The sequence below is a fragment of the Takifugu flavidus genome, chromosome 11 (assembly GCF_003711565.1).
Source record: "Takifugu flavidus isolate HTHZ2018 chromosome 11, ASM371156v2, whole genome shotgun sequence".
Classification (NCBI taxonomy): Eukaryota; Metazoa; Chordata; class Actinopteri; order Tetraodontiformes; family Tetraodontidae; genus Takifugu; species Takifugu flavidus.
The window spans coordinates 384,870-407,011 of NC_079530.1; the positions used below are offsets into that span (position 1 = coordinate 384,870).

At 45.3% G+C, this 22,142-nt stretch overlaps 3 protein-coding genes across 4 annotated transcripts in view; all 3 read left to right on the forward strand.

Annotated features, from left to right (window-relative positions):
- LOC130533399 (NACHT, LRR and PYD domains-containing protein 12-like) overlaps positions 1-22,142 on the forward strand; it is a 63,357-nt gene that overhangs the window by 36,242 nt on the left and 4,973 nt on the right. The gene's annotated exons all lie outside the window — the stretch shown is intronic.
- On the forward strand, positions 1,700-20,024 carry LOC130533409 (protein NLRC3-like). Of its 2 annotated transcripts, none has more exons than XM_057046781.1 (4): positions 1,700-1,745; positions 3,068-3,169; positions 18,545-18,657; positions 18,758-20,024. In XM_057046781.1, exons 2-4 carry the CDS (start codon positions 3,069-3,071, stop codon positions 19,933-19,935), a joined length of 1,392 nt encoding a protein of 463 aa, XP_056902761.1. In that variant the 5' UTR covers positions 1,700-1,745; position 3,068; the 3' UTR covers positions 19,936-20,024. The 2 variants fall into 2 exon arrangements, with proteins under 2 accessions (XP_056902761.1, XP_056902759.1); XM_057046779.1 differs by lacking the exons at positions 1,700-1,745; positions 3,068-3,169 and adding exons at positions 16,874-16,926; positions 18,173-18,274 and having other exon boundaries at positions 18,758-20,022.
- The window catches only part of LOC130533400 (NACHT, LRR and PYD domains-containing protein 12-like), a 119,165-nt gene continuing 100,236 nt past the window's right edge, over positions 3,214-22,142 (forward strand). The window contains exon 1 of the mRNA XM_057046758.1: positions 3,214-3,248. The gene's annotated coding sequence lies outside the window, so the exon portion shown is untranslated. The remainder of the gene's footprint in view (positions 3,249-22,142) is intronic.

The following is a 22,142-nucleotide window of genomic DNA, read 5'->3' on the forward strand; positions in this document are numbered from 1 at the left end:
TGATGAACCATTTCGTTCCTTCAAAAAAGCAGAACATGAAGCTCCAGAAAAGGTTTTTGGATCAAGTTTCCAACAGAACGAGGACAAGTGGGTAAAAGCGCCACTTTAAAGCCTCCAGGCCTCAGAAAACATCCACCTTTAGGATGCCTGACTTTAGAGGATCGTCGGTTCGCTACGAGCACAAGAACAAACATGTTTAACCTCAGTCCAAGAACATCTGACCTGAAATGATCAAAAAGCTTCAGCGTAAAAAGATGGTGGAGAGAAAGCTGCTGGGAGGTTCTCAGAAGAGAAGTGGCATTAAAGCCAGCTGGAAGAGTCCAGCCTGCTTCCTGCTCCTCCAAACAGGCGTCTCCACACCAGCACTGAGGAACACGGGCTTCTGTTCTTCCTTCTTCTCTTCTGACTATTGTGTGTTGATGAATGCAGCATCCACTCACTGTCCCCCCCCCTCATTTACACTGCTCCTGGTTTCACAATGCTCCTCAGACAGATGCAACCAGAGACACTGATGCCGTCAGACAATAAACCGGAGTGTTGTTGTGTCCGGTTATTAACATGTTCCATGCTTTTCCTCTGCAACAGTTCATCACACCTGCTCAGGGAAACCTCGGTGTAAAGGAGGTGAAGCCGTGCCTCAGTGACTCTACTTTGGTGTTTTAGAAACTCACAGTTATTAGATGAATATACAGTGTGCACGTACGCGCACACGTGTGTATGAACACTTAATACACGCGTGTGCGTGGATGTAGACTTTTTAGTACTTTGGTTCATAGACTTTTTAGTATTTTGCAGATACGTGTCTGTATATAAACCAGATCCTCCTGTAATAAAGAACTAAAGGCTGACTGTTGTCACGTGACCTGTCTCCGTCTGTGTCCGATGATGGAACCTGCCTGGAACATCTGGTCCACAGAAAAAGCAAAACAGCTCACAGAACTGGCCCAGTTTAGACCCAAAAATGACAATAAATAATGAAAATGTGTGACGCAGTAGAACAATGGACGAACTTTCTATTGGTCATTGACAGTTTCAGTCGTCGTCATCAGAATTCATCAAAAATATTCAAACCAACAAACTACACATCGAACCGCAAAGTTTAGAGCTTAAAGGGAGCGACAGGTGAAGATTTAAAGCTCAACGCAGCTGAAGAAGTTCCAAAAAGGAGAAATATCATGTGGTGCTTTACCGCCACCCGGTGGACACGCGGGGAACTGCAGACAATAGTTAAAGGCGCTCCGACACATTCTGACCTCTGCTGCTCCTCCTGGACTCCAGGGCTGCAGAAATATGCTGCTTTTACAAGTCTTTAAAATCTGTCAAGCATCATAAATCTTATTTAATTAACGAGTTGAATAATGGTGGAGAATGGTGTCCGAAAAGCGTCTTTATTTTAAAGTGAACAAGAACAGTTCGGTCCGCGTTCACAGAGGCGGAGAGACCTCGAGAGAGTCCAAAACAAGGAAAACTCTCAGAAGTAGTCAAGCCACAGAAGTCAGGGTTTGGCGATGAGGACGAAAACCCTCCGCCGCTGGCAGACGGGAGTTCTGTCCTTAAATCTAACGGGAGATTGAAGAGAGACCGCAGGTGCGTGTGTCTGCGGGGCCACTGTGGCTGATGAGCGGCTCCTCCACGCCCCCTGCAGGTAGACACCAGCAACAACGGTCCCAGAAACTGGGAACCCAACAAACCAGTTTTTCAAAGTATTCCTTTCAGACTAAGCAGGAAGACTGAAGACCGACAAGGTGAGTGGAAACGAAGAGCATTATTGAAAAGAATTGACAGTTGTTTTGGAGAGATAAAGTCAAGATTTGATTCAACTAGACTTCATATTTAGTTTTATCACCAAAACATCGTTATACATTATAAATGAATGGGTCTTATTTAACTTTCTTATAGTCTGGCTTTAGTATAGTTGAATAGTCTTTCTAAGTGAAGTTTAGTTTATGTTTTTCTGCTCTTTGCTACTGATCCTAAAAGAACTTTAAACCCTCCCAGAATGCTTTAATGGTAGTAATATATACGCCATGAAGCTGTCGATGAGGTTTTAAAAGTTAAAGTGAAAGTATTCTGTTCAGACGAAGCAGGAAGAGCGACAAGGTGAGTGTAAAGTGAGTATTGTGCTGTAACGTTGTTAGAGAGAGTTTAACAGGTATTAACAACATTTTAAAACTTTTTTGTGACAGGTGAAAAGCTCTTAGAGTTATTAGAGCTGTTCAACAGTCCAGGTCACAGCTGGATATTTTGGTATTACCTGTCAAACAACATCTAATCGTGGGCAAGTTAGCATCTCTCAGCCGGACCAATTTAAGACAATAAACTAAATAACTAAATCCACACAGGATCACAGGACACCAACAGGATTTTGGGTTCATGTTGCACGTTTTCTCCAGTGGTTTATTGTTCTATGTTGTGGAACCACTGTGAAAGAAATGCAGGGTGGGTGTCATTTCTTTCATCTATTTTAAATAGAGCAGTGATCTTTGAGGACTTGGATCATAGAAATAATTGAAGAGGGGAACAAAGGAGGGAAGTTAAAAAGTCCTGACTAGTATGTTTATGTAGCACCAGATAATTTAGTGGCTGAGCTGAAGACAGTCCTTTCACCATGTTGGCCTGTGGAAAACCAGTGTTGTCGGCCCGATGGACCAGCGTCCCCGTCGTTGCCGGACCACCGTTGGCCACCAGTTGGGTTTGGGATCAAAGTGGGGGCGTTTCCTGTATCCGGTTCTCCTCACGGATCCATGACTACAACATGTTGCTGCAAGTGCAGAGACGTTTGCTCTGGAAAGAACTTTAGAGCACATTCAGTGCTGCAGGATGAGGGGCTGGAAAAGGTGCCAGTTCTTTTCTCACTGCAGGGAACAGTTAAAAAAAGCAGCTTAAACTCTGAAAACATGAAAATTATACAGAGACATCATTGATTTATTGATTCAGTTGTTATCCAGAATGGATTAGAAATGTTCCTGTTTGATAAAAATGCAGTGAATTGGGATTATTGAACTACAACCTCTCCAGATTATTTACCTTCATCACAGTCTCATCACTATTTCTGATGTTTCCTCAGGATGGACGAGGACAGAGCAGAGTCCACAGTGCCCAGCTGTGTGTCCCTGAAGAGTGACCGGTCCAAAGATAGACCAATAACCTTCAGAAGTTCAGAGGAAATGTAAGAAAACTAAAGTGTGATGATGTGTGTTGTGGGAACCTTTAAACTTTGGTATCAGACCTCAAGGCTCACCTTTAAAGTAAGGTTTTCTGAACCACATAACTCTGCCTTAGAACATTTCACAACCATACAAAACATCATTTTGTAGGTATTAGCCTCTACTATCGTGAAAAATTAAATTAATGAAACGGTGCACCAACATGTCAGGCGTTTGCTCCCATTAACTCCCATGTTAATTTTAGTGTGGTAAATCTTTTAAAACTGAAAATTGCTTGTGTTTTTAACTGGTCATTTCTCCTACATGGGTTAACATCATCTCACAAAAATTCCTAGGCATATATTTTAAAGTTTCCCAACAATATCCATCATTGCAGAGTGCTCCAGCTCTCCATTTAGATACGGATGGGTAAGACATGGCAGGTCTGTGCAGCTTGTTCTGCCACACTGTTCCACCACATGTCATGAAAATTCATTAAAAAGTCTATTTTTAAGGCTCCTGGTTCTAATAAACCCATAGACAACAATATCAGTCATTTCTAAATGGTTGAAATAAGCTTTTGAATACGCGTGACCTCTGTGCTATTTAATGATCAGTTTCAGAGACCAGACGACTGTATTTGGAGCATAAATGGAGAACTTTTGTTCTATTCTATGAGTTTATCTTCCTGATTTGGCACTTTTATTTTAACATAAATTCACAATGAGGAAAAGCCACTAAACACTTAGATCAAATACACTTTTCTCCAACTAAACGAGCTTGTTAGAAATAAATAACTTTATATTTTTTGCTCAGTGTTCATTCAATCTTCAGCTGTCAGAGCAAACTGAAAGTAGAAGTGAACGCAGCCTTTCTTAGGCGTTGCTAACGCCCAGTAGACATGTATAACCACTATTCCCATTTTTGACAGGTGTCAGAAACGGTCTGCTTCCATTGGAGATTCCTCCTGTCCCGAGGGTGAAAACAAACGGAGAACTGAACTGCAGACCGCCGACCTGAACAACAGCGTCTCACGTAAGCTCGTACATTTGTATTTATAAGATACTTTTGGGTCGGAATAAAGGAACAACTTGTGTATTTACAATGTGCAAGAGAAGATCCAGAGAGCTCTTGTTTGGTTCCACTGGAAACCCTGGACCCTCTTCAGACCTTCCTAAATGCTTAGACAGTATTTAGCAACATTTAGTCATTTAGTTCTGGAAAGTGTTAAAGAGCTGAAGGCAGGTGACCTTTACAGGACAATGGGTCTGCTGAGTATGATGTGTTGGAGAAGGTTTGATGTGTGTTTTCTAAATATCATCCAGCTTTTACCAGCTGTTTAGTCCAAGCAAACTCTTGGAAGACATGGAAATGGTTGTTATAGACTAATTAAATTGAAACCCAATGAAATAAAAGAATAGGTGTACATAAGAAGACATAACATTAAAAACTGACAGTAAGATGGGTCATGACCCGACTGTTGCTTCTATCATTCAAACATGACAGAATATTTTCCAGTTGAGGACATCTGTGTTACTGCTGTAGATGACAATTGTAAAAGGATTTAAAAGATTGTTTGTTTTAGAGGGTGGTGAACTGCAGGAGGTGATAGAAGGTCATAAGATGAGTCTGAAGAGAAGATGTGAACATGTGACTGAAGGAACTCATGAAGCAGGAAGTGGAACCCTGCTGAACAAGATCTACACTGAGCTCTACATCACTGAGGGACAAAGTGAGGAGGTGGACACACAACATGAGGTGAGACAGCTTGAGAGAACCTCCAAGAAGAACATCCAGGACACTCCAATCAAGTGCCAGGACATCTTCAAAGTCTTATCTGAGCAACAGAGACACATCAGAGTGGTTCTGACCAACGGTGTCGCCGGCGTTGGAAAAACCTTCTCAGTGCAGAAGTTCAGTCTGGACTGGGCAGAAGGTTTGGAGAACCAAGACATCAGTCTGGTGCTTCCGCTCTCATGCAGGGAGCTGAACTTGATCAGAGATGAGCAGCACAGTCTTCTCTCACTGCTTCTGTTTTCCATCCAACATTACAGAAGATCAGAGCAGAAGATCTGACTGTCTGGAAACTTCTGTTCGTCTTTGATGGCCTGGATGAAAGCAGATTTTCACTGGGTTTCAACAACCATCAGCTCATCTCTGATGTCACACAAGTATCGTCAGTTGACGTGCTCCTGGTGAACCTCATCCAGGGGAACCTGCTTCCCTCAGCTCTCATCTGGATCACCTCCAGACCTGCAGCAGCCATCAGATTCCTCCCTCGTGTGTTGACAGGATCACAGAAGTACGAGGCTTCACTGACTCCCAGAAGGAGGAGTACTTCAGGAGGAGGTTCAGTGATGAAGATCTGTCCAAGAGAATCATCTCACACATCAAGGCTCCAGGAGCCTCCACATCATGTGTCTGATCCCAGTTTTCTGCTGGATCACTGCTATAGTTCTGGAGGACATGATGACCAGAGACCAGAGAGGAGAGCTGCCCCAAACCCTGACTGACTCTACTCACACTTCCTGAGGGTTCAGATAAAGAGGAAGAAGCAGAAGTATGGAGGAAAGCAGAGACCAGAGGAACTGACTGAGGCTGATAAAGAACTCCTTCTGAAGTTGGGTCGGCTGGCGTTTGAACATCTGGTGAAAGGAAACATCATGTTCTACTCAGAAGACCTGGAGCGATGTGGATGGACGTCTCCGAGGTGTGTCGGTGTACTCAGGAGTTTGTACAGAGATCTTCAAGAGAGAGAGTGTGATCTTCCAGAAATCAGTCTACTGCTTTGTTCATCTGAGCATTCAGGAGTTTCTGGCTGCCGTCTACATGTTCCACCGTTACACCAGGAAGGACACAGCGGTTATAAATCAGTTCCTAGAATATTCTGCACCAGTCACATCTCTTGATGACTTCCTCTGGAGAGCACTAATGAAATCTCTTGAAAGTAAAAATGGCCACTTGGACTTGTTTGTTCGCTTCCTTCATGGTCTCTCTCTGGAGTCCAATCAGAGGATCTTGGGTGGACTGTTGGATCAGATGGAGAACCACCCAGAAACCATCCAGAAGGTCCTCAACAACCTGAAGAAGGAGAACAGTTATGGAATCTCCCCAGACAGAAGCATCAACATCTTCCACTGTCTGATGGAGATGAAGGATCAGTCAGTCCATCAGGAGATCCAAGAGTTCCTGAAGTCAGGGGAGATATCAGAGAGGGAACTGTCAGAGATCCACTGTTCAGCTCTGGCCTACCTGCTGCAGATGTCAGAGGAGGTTCTGGATGAGCTGAACCTGCACCAGTACAACACCTCAGAGGAGGGACGATGTCGCCTGATTCCAGCTGTGAGGAACTGCAGGAAGTTCGAGTAAGTAAAGATTTTTAGGGCCGGACATCGGCGTTTAAACCAGCGAAGTGGATCATGTCAGGTAGCAATACCCCCTCCAGTGGTCATTCCTTCAATTCTTTATCTCCACTGCAGCGTCCATAAATTAAAAACAACAACAATTCATCCAGAAATGTTCAACACTGGCTGGATATAAGTTCAAAGGTCAATCCAGACAAACCAACATAAGGCAGGAATAATAGGAGCCACAAGTTAACTGACTATCATGAAATTACTGTCATGTCATTAAATAACTTTTGTTTGTTTGTATACATCGTATTCAAACAACAGAAAAACACATTTTAACTAATGACACGTGACTATTTTGCTTCATTTGTTCAACGTAAAAACAGCCGGCCTCGTTGGTTTAAATGGGTGTTTTAGGTCTTTGTGGCGGTTCCGTTTGGAGCCTTTATGTGACCCACAAAGTTGTTTGAGCCTTTCCACACCCGTTAGGTGGCAACTTCATCACTAGCAACAAAAGGTGCAGTGAAAATGATGTGAAGGGAAACAGGCAGATAGAACAGAAGCTGAGGGCAATCGATGCAACCAGAGACTCTGATGTCATCGATCGGATCGCTGAATTAAGACTTGACGCACCATCGTACAAATTGGATGAAATGCAAAATATCCAAAGAGCCGATAGACAGATAAAAAGATGCACGTTTCTTTAAACCATTTGCTATAATCATTTTAAATATTGAGTAATTATGAGCTGTTCTAAAATAAGACAAATGTTGAGAATAATTCAGTTGCATTTCAGATCTGATGGTCGTTCAAACTGTTGCTCTACGGTGTTGAATTTAGCTTTTCCAGGAAATGAGCTACATTTGTGTTGAGGTCGATTCTCAGATAAGTTGATGAGAAATCCCAAAGTTTGACTCACTATTTTTGTTTCATACACAACAGACTGCCTGGTAGTTTTCTTTCAACGAGTCATTGGGAAGTGTGGCCTCAGCAATGACGTCAGACCCTTCTCATCTACGGGAGCTGAGCTTAAGCACGAACAAAAGCCTGACAGATGCCGAAGTAAAGTTACTGTCTTCTGCAATGATGCATCCAAACTGCAGACTGGAGACGCTCAGGTCAGGAGGCCTCTGTTGCTCTTTTCTAAATTTCTTTGCATTTTCTGCTTTTCTCTTCATTTTCAGATTTAGAAATGTGTTTTTATTTGCCCCATTTATTCCTTTTCCAGGTTGTCGAACTGCAGTTTATCAGAGATCAGCTGTGGCTCTCTGGCCTCGGCGCTGAGGTCCAATCCCTCCCATCTGAGGGTTCTGGACCTGAGTCAGAACCAGCTGGAGGATCCAGCAGTGAAGCTGCTCTGTGGTGCTCTCCAGGATCCTCTCTGTAAGCTGGAGACTCTCAGGTCAGTCAGAGATGATCCAGTACTTTCCAGGTGTAACTAGTTAGACAATAACTGTTCCATGTTTGATCTTTGTTATAAACGTAGTGTTACAGTTCTCAGAAAAAAGACCACACAGGACAGATTTGCAGTATTAAATTGGTTGTGGAAATCTGTCCCATGTGAGGATGGTCATCAATGACTAGAAAGGAAGTATCAGTTGTAGATTTGTCTTGTTTTATTTTAGGCTGGCCACAAAACTGCCCAAACATTCAGACCAATCAAAAATGGTTCTTCCTGTCTTTTAAAGATCAGAAGGAAAACTAGAAACCCAAAAAGAAAGCTGCTGCAGTGTGCCATGCCCCTTCTCTACTGAGAAAAGCCATCCCAAAAAAGAGAAAAGCCCAAGTGTGAAGTGAGCCCCCTGTTAAACCTTGGTACCGAAAGCCTGCAGTCATTCTCATCTTAGGTGGCTTCATTCCAGCCAGAAGCCCAAACCTGCCTCCCTCTTAAAGGGGCAGCAGGTCAGTCCAACCACAGAAACCTTCATGAAGATCTGAAGCTTTCAGCATCCACAATTGTTGCACCTCACTTCCATTGGAGTCCAAATCAGAAGTCAACAAGTTGATTCTACACCGATTCTACACAATGCAACCATTTTAAAAAGGTTTCCATCCATAAGTTTTCACACATTTTTAGATAAATCTGTTTGTTCATCGCCTCCTTCTTTTGTAATGGTCATTAAAGAAAATGACCTTATTGGAGTTTTTCTCCTCACAAATATGACTTTCTATGAACGATGCAATAAATGCAGCTTGCAATCTAAGACAATATGGAAGTATGTGTATATATAGTAGTGGAAGTAGCTCATAAAATAATACATTTGCTCTTCTCATCGAATCTTTCTGTGTTATTAAAGAAAAACCTGCTCTTCGTCAACAACATCTAAGACATCAACCAAAAATCCTAATTTTCTACAATCTAATATAAAACAGTAGAGAAGAGTCTTTCTGCAGAGACACTGGTGGCAGGAATGCAGAAGTATCACCTGCTCAACTTGGAAGGTGGAGCAGAAACCACCAGCTGAGAAGGTCCTCAGGAGAGGAAGTGGTGGAGAACCATGAAACTTGCTAAGCTCCACCTCAGCTCCAGAGACGGGCTGAGCTGGAGCTGTGGCACCAGGTATCGCCCAGAAGAGCCTCCAACAAACAAGCTCTTCTCTGGGAGGAGAGGGCTTTGAATCTCAGCTCAGTGTGCTTGTCTCTAGTAGGTGGCAGCTGCACCTTTTCCTGAGGTCCTTGTTGATGCCCTGAGGGGAATTGATGCTCCTGCAATGTTCTCTGGCAGCATTGAGCTTGCAGTGGGGGCAATAAACACACTGTGGGGGGGCTCTCTTTCCTTCTCTCATCTGGAGAACAAGTGACACCAGCTGCCAATCATTGTTGGAGAAATGTGCAGTCAGGGGAACGATGCGTCCAGACTATAGCCACCCTTCCAGCATCCAGCAGTGTCTAAAACCTTTGATTTGGTTTCACCAGAGAGTGTAGGGATTGCAGGGTCGCTGCAGCATCGCCCAAAAGCTATCAGGAGGGGTCGCTTTGTCCCACTCCTGACAAGAGTTGAGTGCTATTGAGAAATGTGGTCTCACAAACTTGGAAGGCAAGTCTGACCATAATCTCGTGCTGCTCTCCCCATCATACACACCTGTGGTTCAGCAGCAACCAGTCACTGTGAGGACTGTTAGGAAATGGTCTGATGGTGCCATGGACTGTCTGCGGGATGCCCTGGAGACCACCAACTGGTCTGCTCTCTGTGAAAACATGGTGAGGACCTGGATGGACTGACAGACTGTGTTTCCGACTACATCAAGTTCTGCACTGAGAACTCCGTCCCCACCAAGAAGGTACGCTGTTACCCAAACAACAAATCATGGGTGACAAGTGACCTGAAGGCCCTTTTGAATAAGAAGAAGAGGCCTTCACTGCTGGGGACCCAGTTGAGCTCAGGAGTGTACAGAAGGAACTGAAACGCAGTCTGAAGGAGAGCAAGGACGCCTACAGGAAGAAGTTGGAGGAGAGACTGGAGAGGAACCAGACCAGGGATGTTTGGAGTGGGATGAGGACTATCACTGGCTTCCAGAAGAAAGGAATACGCTCAGCTGATGGGAACGTGGACCAAGCCAATGAGTTGAACCAGTTTTCAACAGGTTTGACTCTAGCTCCCCCTCCCCCAGCTGTCCCAATATTCCTCTGGATAACAATGGGTCCCCTTCACACCTCCCAGAGCCCCTAACACCTCTGCAAACTTCTTCCCCTCCCCCCTGCTGACACCCTACATGGATCCCAGCATGTCACCCATCCCCCCGACAGGACTGTCCTTCACGTCTGGCCAGGTGAGGAGAGAGCTGGAGAGGCTCAACCAGAGGAAGGCTGCCGGACCAGACGGCATCAGCCACGACGAGTGCTGAGGAACTGCTCCAGGCAGCTGTGTGGAATACTGCAGCACCTGTTCGACCAGAGCCTTCATCTTCAGAGGATCCCAGTGCTTTGGAAGACATCCTGCCTGGTCCCGGTGCCAAAGAAGACCCATCCTGTGGCACCGAGTGACTACAGGCCAATAGCACTGACCTCCCACATTATGAAGGTCATGGAGCGGCTGGTGCTGACACACCTCAGACCTCTGGTGAGCCCCTTTCAGGACCCTCTGCAGTTTGCCTATCAGCCCAAGGTGGGGGTTGATGATGCAGTGATATACCTGCTACAGAAGGCTTACTCCTCCTTGGACAGACTAAACACCACAGTGTGGGTCATGTTCTTTGACTTCTCTTCTGCCTTCAATACCATCCAGCCAAGACTGCTGAGGGCGAAGTTGGAGAAGATGCAGATGGATGCTCCCCTTGTTTCTTGGATCGAGGACTACCTGACAGGTCGGCCACAGTTTGTGAGACTGCGGAGCTGTGTGTCCGACCCCCTGATGAGCAACACAGGAGCTTCTCAAGGAACTGTGCCCTCCCCATTCCTGTTCACCACCTACACAGCTGACTTCCAGTACCACTCTGAGACATGTCCCCTCCAGAAGTACTCGGATGACACAGTCATAGTCGGGTGTGTGGAGAATGGACAGGAGGATGAATACAGGGACCTTGTGGAGAGTTTTGTCAGGTGGAGCAGGGAGAACCTTCTGCAGCTCAACGTGACCAAGACGAAGGAGATGGTGGTGGATTTCAGAAAAAGCAAGTCCCCTCCCTCCCCAGTCTGCATTAGTGGGAAAGATGTGGAAATAGTCCCATCTTACAGGTTCCTGGGTGTTCAGCTGGACAATAAACTGGAGTGGTCCACAAACACCGATGCTGTCTACAAGAAGGCCATGAGCAGACTCTATTTCCTCAGGAGACTCAGGTCCTTCAGTGTTTGCAGCAGGATGCTCCACATGTTCTACCAGTCTGTCATGGCTAGCACCATCTTCTTTGCTGCAGTGTGCTGGGGAGCAGGCTAAGCTAAGGATGCCAACAGACTCAACAAACTCATCAAAAAGGCAGGTCTGTTGTTGGCTGTAGACTTGATAACTTGGACGAGGTGGTGAGGGACAGGATGGTGTTGAAACTGCGGACAATCATGGACAGTCCCTCCCACCCCCTCCATAACACAGTGGACAAACTGAGGAGCAGCTTCAGCAACAGACTCCTGCAGCCTCGCTGCTCCGAGGAACGGTACAGGAAGTCATTCCTGCCGTCCGCCATTAAACTGTACAATTCACTCAAACCAACTCAACAATAATTGTGTAATGTTTATGTTGTAATTTTATTTCTAATTTATTCTATATTTATGTATATATGCTTATAATGCTTATAATATGTATATATTATATTATGTATATATTATATATATGCTTATAATATATGCTGTATATATGCTTATAACATTCTAATCTATCTGTATTTATTTTTTTCTGTCTCTTTACTCTGCATTCGCTGCTACTATAATTCAATTTCCCCACGGGGATGAATAAAGTCCATCTTAATCTTAATCTTAATAACAGATTTGTTTAAAAGAGAGCGCACGTTCAGCACAGCATCTTTATGTCCGTGCTGAACGTGCGCTCATCCTGTCTTTTTATGGGAACAATAAAAGCACTGTTGCATCTGGGAACAGTCCTGGGTTTCTGTCCGTATGAAATGATGGTGTCAATGGAGTGAATGAGCTGAGATGTTGATGGCAGACATGGGAGTAGTGGTGGAGGGGCATGTATGGTGCAGCGTGGGGGGGGTGAGCGTAGATGTGAGTGTGAGTGGGGGGCAGAGTGGTGGCGTGCATGTGCTTTAACCAATAGTCAGGAGGTGGATGTAGTGCAGGAACGGACAGTCAGGTCAGTGTTCACAGATAGAAGCCGGGACCCCTCATGGTTTGGGTGGAGGCCGTCCCGTTTAAAAAGATGGGGTCGGTCTTTAAAAAGGCAGCAAACTTGTCAACGAAGGGGCTACTGGCCCAAGCAGCACCCCTTCAGCCACAGGGGCGGCTGGTGATGACGTCACCGTAGCGAGGTGGGGGAAGCGGGCCCGAGATAATGAGCCGCTTCCCCGTGTCCAGCAGACGGTCCACCAGGGAGATGAAGTCCTGCTTCAGAACCTCCGACTGCTGGAATTTGAGGTCGTTGATGCCGGCCTCCAGAACCAGCGTGGAGGCCGAGGGGTGCTGTGCACTCAGCTGCAGGGCCGAGGATGTAACCTCCGCAACACGGGGGGCACCGGGGTGACAGAAGGTCCGGCCGTCGTGCACCGCCACGTGCCTGACCACCTACAGTGATGGCCGCCTATGTCTCAGAAAGGAGTTGACTAGAGGAGTGTGGGTCTCCTTTTGTCCTCCAATATTGCACTGGTGCTGAGTGACAGGCAGCAGTAGAGTATTTTAGTTTCTCACACATACTGGAGGCCAGATGCACCGCAGGTGATCAAATACACACCATTACTAATGTGGGGCCACCCCGTAGCTTCTCCCTCAAAAACCTTATTGACCTGGCTCCGTATCCACTCTGTCTGTAGAAATCCCTGCAGCTTCTGGGCCTTGCAGCACAGAGAGGCTTGACCAACAGGTCTTTAACATTTGATATTTTTCTGTAGGCCGCAATGATTCGACAGTCAGAGAAGCTGGAGTGGATGCTCAAGGCTTTTAGACCCTTTAATAATGTCGCTGGACGGAAGTATGTGGTCACCAGGGGAATCATGGAGGAGAAACAGATAGTCCCGGTCTCAAGGAGCTCCTTAAGGGCCTTTCTCCAGAAGGAGCATGAGTGCCCTCTAGTGGAGAGGGCCCAGAAAAATGTCCTGGTGGCCTCCATGAAGTCTCCCTGGTGAATGCAGATTCTGTGAAATCTTGATAACTGTGACTTCAGCAGACCTTTAAAAACATGTTGGGGGGGGGGGGGGGTTAGGGTTAGGGGAATGAGAGCTGTACTCCCAGTCTCTCACTACACAGACCACCGTCAGTGTAGCTTTGTATGAGAGATGAGGCGAGGCACCAAGGCACTGGCCGACGCATGTTAGTCCCCAGTCCCCCTCCCACTTGCTAACATGATCCATATCAGAAAGGAGAGGAGGACAGGGTAGAAGAGGCAGGATAGGTGTGTGTGTGTGTGTGTGTTGGGGGGGGGCTTCAGCACACAACGATTCCAGGTGTATGATGCAATGATGAGCTGCCAGTTCAGCGTAACGTTTTCCTCCTGCATCTTCTCCCGTATCTTGGCCACCAGTCCACTCCTGTGTCCACACATGGCAGCTGCTCCGTCTGTTGTCCAACCCACCAGTTTTTCCCGAGGCAGCTCCATCTCATTTCCACATCTGGACACCTCTTCATACAAATCCTGTCCTGTGGTTGTGCCGTGCACAGGACGTAACGCCAGAAACTCCTCTGTCACGTTGAGGCTGGAGTCCCCTCTAATGTCGCTGCTCTCATCCACAGCCAGGGAAGATGCCATGAAATCTTTCCCCTTTTTCTCCAGCTGCTCTTTTAGATTGAGGGACAACAATGGTGTTTCTGCTCAGGCTCCCGTTTCAAAAGAGTTGCCTTTTGTCTGGGCAAACTTGCTCACAAACTCTAAGCATGCAGTGTTTGATGAAATCCCCCTCTGGAAATGGCCGGGCTGATTGAGCGATCTCTTCTGCCAGAATCAAACTGGCCTTGACAGCAGCCTCGCTTTGAGATTTGGCTTTTCTGAACAGAGCCTGTCCAGATTTGAGGCCTGGTTTTAATTCCTCAACCTTCTGTAGCTTTTGTTCCATGTCCATATTCTTGTCTTTGTCCGCGTGTTTAGCTTCATGATGCCGTCTCAGATGATATTCTTTCATTACCGCCACCCTTTCTCCACACAGAAGACACCCAGGTTTCCCAGCTGCCTCCGTGAACATGTGCTCCCACTCCCACCTTGTTTGAACCCCCGGTTCTCAGTGTCCACCTTCCCTTTTGCCATTTTATGGGTATCTGAAAGTTAACTTTTGCTGTTATGCTAATGACTACTGATAAATAATGAAATGAAGCCACCTCCCGCTCAGACTGTCACCGTTGCATTGTGGGAAATGTAGTATTGGCCTGTGTAAAACATCTGCGGCCTGTGGCCGGTTCTAATAATAAATCAATATCATCCCGGGGGCCATAGAAAACCCTCGACCTTGACTCTGACATATGAGCTTTAAATGATTTCTTTTGACTCCCATTTATTTGGCTGTTTGGATATCATCTTTGCTAGTGTGTGTGTGTGCGCCACGCTCTATGGAACTGGCATAAGGATGTTAAAATTAGTCTAAATTAGTCTAAATTAAATAAAAATGCATCCATTCATCATTCCAACAGGCGGTGTTGATTAGAAACTCTTTCTGAACTCTGGTGCTCTGAAACATCTCCGCTTCCATTTTCAGCTGTTTTTATTCTCAATAACATCAAATCATCCATCCATCCAAATCGTGGTCCTGTTGGACCACCAAAGGACAAACACTTTCCATTTAGCACGGACAAAAAACCCAAATCCTGTTTAGCAATGAAGCTGTGGGGAGAGTTTGAGGAGCGTTTCTGAGGAACACGCTGCCATATTGGGTCCAAGCTGCTGGGGTTTTTGTTGTTTCCAGGTGAATCGGTGGGCAGCGGCGTTACCGCCTGTCTACCGCCCCTCCTCCCCCCCCCCCCCCCTCTCCCCGTGGTCGTGGTCACGCCGGGCATCTTTACTGGTCCCGTTTTAAACAGGTTCTGTTGGGAACAGGTGTTCTCCAGAACTGTATTCCAGGCTGCTGTGCTGAAGGGCTGTTTTCAGTAGCAATAGAGCCAGAGTGTGCCTGCTCCATATGAACCCCCCCAGGCCGTGCTTTCCTCCTGGCTGAGCCATAATCAGCTCTGGATGGACTGGTTCACGCTTGGACTGAGTCAAGATTTGATAGCTTGACTGATTCTTACAGTTTTTGATCAAACCCCCATCTGCTGATTCCAGGAGATCTTTAAAGGATCTCAGAGCTTCAGATTTATGAAGCCTGCTCAGCCCCCGGCAGCGCTGATGAAACCATTTCATTCCTTCAAAAAAGCAGAACATGAAGCTCCAGAAAAGGTTTTTGGATCAAGTTTCCAACAGAACGAGGACAAGTGGGTAAAAGCGCCACTTTAAAGCCTCCAGGCCTCAGAAAACATCCACCTTTAGGATGCCTGACTTTAGAGGATCGTCGGTTCGCTCCGAGCACAAGAACAAACATGTTTAACCTCAGTCCAAGAACATCTGACCTGAAATGATCACAAACCTTCAGCGTAAAAAGATGGTGGAGAGAAAGCTGCTGGGAGGTTCTCAGAAGAGAAGTGGCATTAAAGCCAGCTGGAAGAGTCCAGCCTGCTTCCTGCTCCTCCAAACAGGCGTCTCCACACCAACACTGAGGAACACGGGCTTCTGTTCTTCCTTCTTCTCTTCTGACTATTGTGTGTTTGATGAATGCAGCATCCACTCACTGTCCCCCCCCCCTCATTTACACTGCTCCTGGTTTCACAATGCTCCTCAGACAGATGCAACCAGAGACACTGATGCCGTCAGACAATAAACCTGAGTGTTGTTGTGTCCGGTTATTAACATGTTCCATGCTTTTCCTTCTGCAACTTTTTAGTATTTTTTAGATCCTCCTGTAATAAAGAACTAAAGGCTGACTGTTGTCACGTGACCTGTCTCCGTCTGTGTCCGATGATGGAACCTGCCTGGAACATCTGGTCCACAGAAAAAGCAAAACAGCTCACAGAACTGGCCCAGTTTAGACCCCAAAAATGACAATAAATAATGAAAATGTGTGACGCAGTAGAAAAATGGACGAACTTTCTATTGGTCATTGACAGTTTCACTCATCGTCATCAGAATTCATCAAAAATATTCAAACCAACAAACTACACACAGAACCGCAGAGTTTAGAGCTTAAAGGGAGCGACAGGTGAAGATTTAAAGCTCAACGCAGCTGAAGAAGTTCCAAAAAGGAGAAATATCATGTTGTGCTTTACCGCCACCGGTGGACACGCGTGGAACTGCAGACAATAGTTAAACGCGCTCCGACACATTCTGACCTCTGCTGCTCCTCCTGGACTCCAGGGCTGCAGAAATATGCTGCTTTTACAAGTCTTTCAAATCTGTCAAGCATCATAAATCTTATTTATTTAGCTTGGTTGAATAATGGCGGAGAATGGTGTCCGAGAAGCGTCTTTATTTTAAAGTGAACAAGAACAGTTCGGTCCGCGTTCACAGAGACGCGGAGAGACCTCGAGAGAGTCCAAAACAAGGAAAACTCTCAGAAGTAGTCAAGCCACAGAAGTCAGGGTTTGGTGATGAGGACGAAAACACTTGGGAGTTCTGTCCTTAAATCTAACGGGAGATTGAAGAGAGACCGCAGGTGCGTGTGTCTGCGGGGCCAGCTGTGGCTGATGAGCGGCTCCTCCACGCCCCCTGCAGGTAGACACCAGCAACAACGGTCCCAGAAACTGGGAACCCAACAAACCAGTTTTTAAAAGTATTCCTTTCAGACTAAGCAGGAAGACTGAAGACCGACAAGGTGAGTGGAAACGAAGAGCATTATTGAAAAGAATTGACAGTTGTGTTTGGAGATAAAATCAAGATTTGATTCAACTAGACTTCATATTTAGTTTTATCACAAAACATCGTTATACATTATAAATGAATGGGTCTTATTTAACTTTCTTATAGTCTGGCTTTAGTTATAGTTGAATAGTCTTTCTAAGTGAAGTTTAGTTTATGTTTCTGCTCTTTGCTACTGATCCTAAAAGAACTTTAAACCCTCCCAGAACGCTTTAATGGTAGTAATATATACGCCATGAAGCTGTTGATGAGGTTTTAAAAGTTAAAGTGAAAGTATTCTGTTCAGACAAAGCAGGAAGAGCGACATTTTTGTGACAGGTGAAAAGCTCTTAGAGTTATTAGAGTTGTTCAACAGTCCAGGTCACAGCTGGATATTTTGGTATTACCTGTCAAACAACATCTAATCGTGGGCAAGTTAGCATCTCTCAGCCGGACCAATTTAAGACAATAAACTAAATAACTAAATCCACACAGGATCACAGGACACCAACAGGATTTTGGGTTCATGTTGCACGTTTTCTCCCAGTGGTTTATTGTTCTATGTTGTGGAACCACTGTGAAAGAAATGCAGGAGTGGGTGTCATTTCTTTCATCTATTTTAAATAGAGCAGTGATCTTTGAGGACTTGGATCATAGAAATAATTGAAGAGGGGAACAAATGAGGGAAGTTAAAAAGTCCTGACTAGTATGTTTATGTAGCACCAGATAATTTAGTGGCTGAGCTGAAGACAGTCCTTTCACCATGTTGGCCTGTGGAAAACCAGTGTTGTGGGCCCGATGGACCAGCGTCCCCGTCGTTGCCGGACCACCGTTGGCCACCAGTTGGGTTTTGGGATCAAAGTGGGGGCGTTTCCTGTATCCGGTTCTCCTCACGGATCCATGACTACAACATGTTGCTGCAAGTGCAGAGACGTTTGCTCTGGAAAGAACTTTAGAGCACATTCAGTGCTGCAGGATGAGGGGCTGGAAAAGGTGCCAGTTCTTTTCTCACTGCAGGGAACAGTTAAAAAAAGCAGCTTAAACTCTGAAAACATGAAAATTATACAGAGACATCATTGATTTATTGATTCAGTTGTTATCCAGAATGGATTAGAAATGTTCCTGTTTGATAAAAATGCAGTGAATTGGGATTATTTAACTCCAACCTCTACAGATTATTTACCTTCATCACAGTCTCATCACTATTTCTGATGTTTCCTCAGGATGGACGAGGACAGAGCAGAGTCCACAGTGCCCAGCTGTGTGTCCCTGAAGAGTGACCAGTCCAAAGCTGGAATGATAAACTTCAGAAGTTCAGAGGAAATGTAAGAAAACTAAAGCGTGATGATGTGTTTGTGTGGCAGCTGTTAGTCACATTAACAGCAGCAGGTTGTGAGTTTATTATTGGAGATGTTTAACACTTAAACCTCAGACAGTCATATAGTTACAGACTTAATGTGAATATTGTTGATTAGAAACAAGAATCATGTTTAAACTGAAAGATGAATTCAGACATAAATGCTGGAACAATATTGAGTCTTGATCAGGTTCTTTCATCCTATAAATCAAAGGACTAATAGAGATGTGTTTCATAGTGAGAGGGGGGAGCACATCCTATCAAACTGGGACCAGGCAGCTCCACCAGGAGAGTCCTCTTGTTCACAATCTGGAAGCAGATCTGGAGATGCTGAAATGAAGCCCAAACAAAGTAAAACTGTTCAATATGAGATTTAATTTGTGATGTCATGAATTTGGAGTTGTGTTGATGATTTATTATAGATGGAAATCATTGGTTTACTTATGTTCAGGAAGTGATCTGCAGGAGGTGATAGAAGGTCATAAGATGAGTCTGAAGAGAAGATGTGAACATGTGACTGAAGGAACTCATGAAGCAGGAAGTGGAACCCTGCTGAACAAGATCTACACTGAGCTCTACATCACTGAGGGACAAAGTGAGGAGGTGGACACACAACATGAGGTGAGACAGCTTGAGAGAACCTCCCAGAAGAACATCCAGGACACTCCAATCAAGTGCCAGGACATCTTCAAAGTCTTATCTGAGCAACAGAGACACATCAGAGTGGTTCTGACCAACGGTGTCGCCGGCGTTGGAAAAACCTTCTCAGTGCAGAAGTTCAGTCTGGACTGGGCAGAAGGTTTGGAGAACCAAGACATCAGTCTGGTGCTTCCGCTCTCATGCAGGGAGCTGAACTTGATCAGAGATGAGCAGCACAGTCTTCTCTCACTGCTTCATGTTTTCCATCCAACATTACAGAAGATCAGAGCAGAAGATCTGACTGTCTGGAAACTTCTGTTCATCTTTGATGGCCTGGATGAAAGCAGATTTTCACTGGGTTTCAACAACCATCAGCTCATCTCTGATGTCACACAAGTATCGTCAGTTGGCGTGCTCCTGGTGAACCTCATCCAGGGGAACCTGCTTCCCTCAGCTCTCATCTGGATCACCTCCAGACCTGCAGCAGCCTATCAGATTCCTCCCTCGTGTGTTGACAGGATCACAGAAGTACGAGGCTTCACTGACTCCCAGAAGGAGGAGTACTTCAGGAGGAGGTTCAGTGATGAAGATCTGTCCAAGAGAATCATCTCACACATCAAGGCCTCCAGGAGCCTCCACATCATGTGTCTGATCCCAGTTTTCTGCTGGATCACTGCTATAGTTCTGGAGGACATGATGACCAGAGACCAGAGAGGAGAGCTGCCCCAAACCCTGACTGACCTCTACTCACACTTCCTGAGGGTTCAGATAAAGAGGAAGAAGCAGAAGTATGGAGGAAAGCAGAGACCAGAGGAACTGACTGAGGCTGACAAAGAACTCCTTCTGAAGTTGGGTCGGCTGGCGTTTGAACATCTGGAGAAAGGAAACATCATGTTCTACTCAGAAGACCTGGAGCGATGTGACTGGATGTCTCCGAGGTGTCGGTGTACTCAGGAGTTTGTACAGAGATCTTCAAAAGAGAGAGTGTGATCTTCCAGAAATCAGTCTACTGCTTTGTTCATCTGAGTGTTCAGGAGTTTCTGGCTGCCGTCTTCATGTTCCACTGTTACACCATCAATAAAAGGATTATTGAGTCTTTCCAAAATATTGAAACCAAAGGACTTTTTCCGGTTTGCTGGGTTGTATAATTACGATCCAGCCACATCTCTTGATGACTTCCTCAGGAGAGAACTAATGAAATCTCTTGAAAGTGAAAATGGCCACCTGGACTTGTTTGTTCGCTTCCTTCATGGTCTCTCTCTGGAGTCCAATCAGAGGATCTTGGGTGGATTGTTGGATCAGACGGAGAACCACCCAGAAACCATCCAGAAGGTCCTCAACAACCTGAAGGAGGTGAACAGTGATGAATTCTCCCCAGAGAGAAGCATCAAAACTCTCCACTGTCTGATGGAGATGAAGATCAGTCAGTCCATCAGGAGATCCAAGAGTTCCTGAAGTCAGGGGAGATATCAGAGAGGAGACTGTCAGAGATCCACTGTTCAGCTCTGGCCTACCTGCTGCAGATGTCAGAGAGGTTCTGGATGAGCTGAACCTACAGCTGTACATCACCTCAGAGCAGGGACGACGTCGCCTGATTCCAGCTGTGAGGAACTGCAGGAAGGCCGAGTAAGTAAAGATTTCTGGGGCCGGACATCGGCGTTTAAATCAAGCGAGTGGATCATGTCAGGTAGCAATACCCCCCCCAGTGGTCATTCCTTCAATTCTTTATCTCCATTGCAGCGTCCATAAATTAAAACAACACAATTCATCCAGAAATGTTCAACACTGGCTGGATATAAGTTCAAAGGTCAATCCAGACAAACCAACATAAGGCAGGAATAATAGGAGCCACAAGTTAACTGACTATCATGAAATTACTGTCATGTCATTAAATCACTTTTGTTTGTTTGTGTACATCGTATTCTAACAACAGAAAAACACATTTTAACTAATGACTCGTGACTATTTTGCTTCATTAGTTCAACGTAAAAACAGCCGGCCTCGTTGGTTTAAATGGGTGTTTTAGGTCTTGTGGTGGTTCCGTTTGGAGCCTTTATGTGACCCACAAAGTTGTTTGAGCCTTTCCACACCGTTAGGTGGCAACTTCATCACTAGCAACAAAAGGTGCAGTGAAAATGATTTGAAGGGAAACAGGCAGATATAACAGAAGCTGAGGGCAATCGATGCAACCAGAGACTCTGATGTCATCGATCGGATCGCTGAATTAAGACTTGACGCACCATCGTACAAATTGGATGAAATGCAAAATATCCAAAGAGCCGATAGACAGATAAAAAGATGCACGTTTCTTTAAACCATTTGCTATAATCATTTTAAATATTGAGTAATTATGAGCTGTTCTAAAATAAGACATGTTGAGAATAATTCAGTTGCATTTCAGATCTGATGGTCGTTCAAACTGTTGCAGGAAATGAGCTACATTTGTGTTGAGGTAGATTCTCAGATGAGTTGATGAGAAATCCCAAAGTTTGACTCACTATTTTTGTTTCATACACAACAGACTGTCTGGTAGTGTTCTTTCAACGAGTGATTGGGAAGTTGTGGCCTCAGCAATGACGTCAAACCCTTCTAATCTACGGGAGCTGAGCTTAAGCAACAACCAAAGTCTGACAGATGATGCAGTAAAGTTACTGTCTTCTGCAATGATGCATCCAAACTGCAGACTGGAGACGCTCAGGTCAGGAGGCCTCTGTTGGTCTTTTCTAAATTTCTTTACATTTTCTGTTTCTCTTCATTTTCTGATTTAGAAATGTGTTTTTATTTGCCCCATTTCTTCCTTTTCCAGGCTGGTGAACTGCAGTTTATCAGAGATCAGCTGTGGCTCTCTGGCCTCGGCGCTGAGGTCCAATCCCTCCCATCTGAGGGTTCTGTACCTGAGTGAGAACCAGCTGCAGGATCCAGCAGTGAAGCTGCTCTGTGGTGCTCTCCAGGATCCTCTCTGTGAGCTGGAGACTCTCAGGTCAGTCAGAGATGATCCAGTACTTTCCCAGGTGTCACTAGTTAGACAATAACTGTTTCCATGTTTGATCTTTGTTATAAACGTAGTGTTACAGTTCTCAGAAAAAAGACCACACAGGACAGATTTGCAGTATTAAATCTGTGGAAATCTGTCCCATGTGAGGATGGTCATCAATGACTAGAAAGGAAGTATCAGTTGTAGATTTGTCTTGTTTTAT